Here is a 2,188-nt window from a genome sequence, read left to right as displayed (position 1 = left end):
ATAGCGTGAGTTGTTTTTGAGAAGTGTCCGGCAGCAGTGCCTTGTGCTACGGCGGATGATGAGTCCGGTAGCAACTTTTAAAATCTTGGATTCTGTGAGAATCAACAACATTTTGTTACTCGACTACGATAAAAAATTGCTTTATGAAAACTTCTTTCAAAATAAACCCTTGCATAAAATTAGCTTTACCACAAATTAACCGATAGCCTTATCCTTGATTAATCCTATGCATGAAATCTGTGTTATCCCCCTCCGTGGGTGGGGTTGGACTTGCTGAGTACGTTTGTACTCACCCTTGCTTAATTTTTACGGAGGAGGATCCAGAATTTATTCCCTAGGACGTTGAGTAGGGATTCTGTTCTGCACCCAACCTTGCTTGTGGTTAGGGTCACCCGCAGGAAGCTTCGTATGGCGCAAGATTCTGATGACCTCTACATGGTTCACGTTCTTGTTTGGGTTTTAGTTCTTGTCCTCTCGATAGTGGCGCTTCAGTGCCCATTACCACGTAGAGTTGTACGGTGATGTACCATCTGATGTAATAAATGTGTTATCAGCCTCCTGGGACTGATATTTGTATCACATTTGAGTCACCTCTTATGAGGGGACGCTTCAACTGGTCGGAGGACACCATCTCCTTCAGCCGCGAGGACCACCCCGACTACATCCCGAACCCGGGACAGTACCCGCTCGTCGTGGATCCCATCATCGGCAACACTCGGTTCTCCAAAGTGCTCATGGACGGAGACAGCAGCCTCAACATTCTGTACGTGCACACCTTGGAGCTCATGGGAATCAGCCTAGACAAGCTACGTCCCAGCACGTCGCCGTTTCAAGGTGTTGCGCCGGGAAAGCGAGTCCAGCCCCTCGGACAGATCAATCTGCCTGTCTGTTTCGGCACGCCGGCTAACTTCCGCAAGGAAGTGCTCACCTTTGAGGTGGTAGGGTTCTGTGGAGCGTACCATGCCATTTTGGGACGGCCGTGTTACGCCAAGTTCATGGAAGTCCCTAACTACACCTACCTCCAGATGAAGATGCCGGGTCCGAAGGACGTCATCACCGTCGGCCCATCGTTCAAGCACGCCTACGAGTGCGACGTTGAATGCGTCGAGTGCACCGAGGCCCTAACAGAGGATGAGGCCCTCGCCGCCGACTTGGAGAAAATGGCGAACGAGGCCATGGACTCCACGCACTGCCACGCTGGCAGCTTCGAGCCTGCCGAAGGCGTCAAAGACGTGCCCCTCGACCCCAACCGCCCGACGGCAAGGCGCTGAAGATCAGCGCTAACCTCGACAGCAAATAGGAAGTGGTGCTCATCGACTTCCACCATGCCAACACAGACATCTTCACGTGGATCCCCTCGGACATGCCTGGCATACCGAGGGAGGTCGCCGAGCACTCCCTTGACATCCAGCCCAACTCCAAGCCGGTGAAGCAGCGCCTGCGACGCTTCGACGAGCTCAAGAGCCACAAGCTTTTGGCAGCCGGATTCATCACGGAGCTTTTCCATCCCGAGTGGCTAGCTAATCCTGTATTAGTTAATAAAAAGAATGGAAAATGGAGGATGTACGTAGACTATACTGGTTTAAATAAAGCATGTCCAAAAGTTCCCTTTCCTTTGCCACGAATTGATCAAATAGTTGACTGAACTGTGGGGTGTGAACTTTTATCCTTTCTTAATGCTTATTCTGGTTACCATCAAATAAAGATGAAAGAGTTCGACCAGCTTGCGATTTCTTTTATCACACCTTTCGGCATGTACTGCTACGTCACGATGCCATTTGGCCTTAGAAACACCGGAGCTACATATCAGCGGTGTATCCTCCACGTGTTTAGGGACCATATCGGGCGGATCGTAGAAGCATATATCAACGACATCGTTGTGAAATCCAGGAAAGCTATCGACCTGGTGGCCGATCTCAAGATCGCGTTCGACTACCTTAGAGCCAAGGGGGTGAAGCTCATCTGGAAAATGTGTGTTTGGGGTGCCTCGAGGCATGCTCTTGGGCTTCATCGTCTCCCAGCGGGGCATTGAACCCAACCCTGAGAAAGTTTCGGCCATCACTCGGATGGGACCAATCCGAGACCTAAAGGGGGTACAGAAGGTCATGGGCAGCCCTTAGCCGTTTCATCTCGCGACTCGGCAGGAAAGTCTTGCCTCTGTACCGACTCCTGAGGAAAACCGAGCTCT

The 2,188-nt window shown here is 51.2% G+C and overlaps 1 protein-coding gene across 1 annotated transcript; it reads left to right on the top strand.

Annotated features, from left to right (window-relative positions):
• The first annotated feature begins 734 nt into the window (after window positions 1-734).
• LOC120679795 lies at window positions 735-1,271 on the top strand. The gene is made up of 2 exons (XM_039961451.1): window positions 735-935; window positions 1,047-1,271. Exons 1-2 carry the CDS (start codon window positions 735-737, stop codon window positions 1,269-1,271), a joined length of 426 nt encoding a protein of 141 aa, XP_039817385.1.
• Window positions 1,272-2,188: the final 917 nt, after the last annotated feature.

Source organism: Panicum virgatum, chromosome 6N (genome assembly GCF_016808335.1).
Source record: "Panicum virgatum strain AP13 chromosome 6N, P.virgatum_v5, whole genome shotgun sequence".
In the NCBI taxonomy this organism is placed as follows: Eukaryota; Viridiplantae; Streptophyta; class Magnoliopsida; order Poales; family Poaceae; genus Panicum; species Panicum virgatum.
Note: the sequence above shows the minus strand (reverse complement) of the source record. Positions and strands in the feature narration are given on the sequence as shown.